This window comes from Gekko japonicus, unplaced genomic scaffold (assembly GCF_001447785.1).
Source record: "Gekko japonicus isolate JY-2015 unplaced genomic scaffold, Gekko_japonicus_V1.1 scaffold6146, whole genome shotgun sequence".
Lineage (NCBI taxonomy): Eukaryota > Metazoa > Chordata > Lepidosauria > Squamata > Gekkonidae > Gekko > Gekko japonicus.
The window spans coordinates 32,740-32,963 of record NW_015164394.1 but is presented as its reverse complement, the minus strand read 5'-3'; the positions used below and the strand labels follow the sequence as shown (position 1 = coordinate 32,963).

At 62.1% G+C, this 224-nt stretch overlaps 1 protein-coding gene across 1 annotated transcript in view; it reads left to right on the top strand.

Moving 5' to 3' along the window:
- Positions 1-224, top strand: part of LOC107108467 (phosphatidylinositol 3,4,5-trisphosphate 5-phosphatase 2) — a gene marked incomplete at both ends in the record, with an annotated part of 33,950 nt that overhangs the window by 1,345 nt on the left and 32,381 nt on the right. The window contains one exon of the mRNA XM_015408904.1: positions 12-89. Coding sequence (XP_015264390.1) covers positions 12-89 — 78 coding nt within the window. The remainder of the gene's footprint in view (positions 1-11; positions 90-224) is intronic.

Below are 224 nucleotides of genomic sequence, written 5' to 3'. Positions count from 1 at the left end.
CTGCCGGCCAGACGGGAGAGCAGGAACTGGAGAGTCTCATCCTGAAGCTGTCCGTCTTGAAGGACCTCCTGTCCAGCATCGAGAAGAAGGTGAGTGGGTCGTCCCCTTCCTTCAATCCTCGTCCCTCTCTGCGGGTCCCCCGAGGGTGGCCTGGATGAGGCTGTTTCGGGAAGGTAGCCGTGCTGCTCTGCCATCGGACGGCTGGGTTCGAGTCCAGGAGAAGC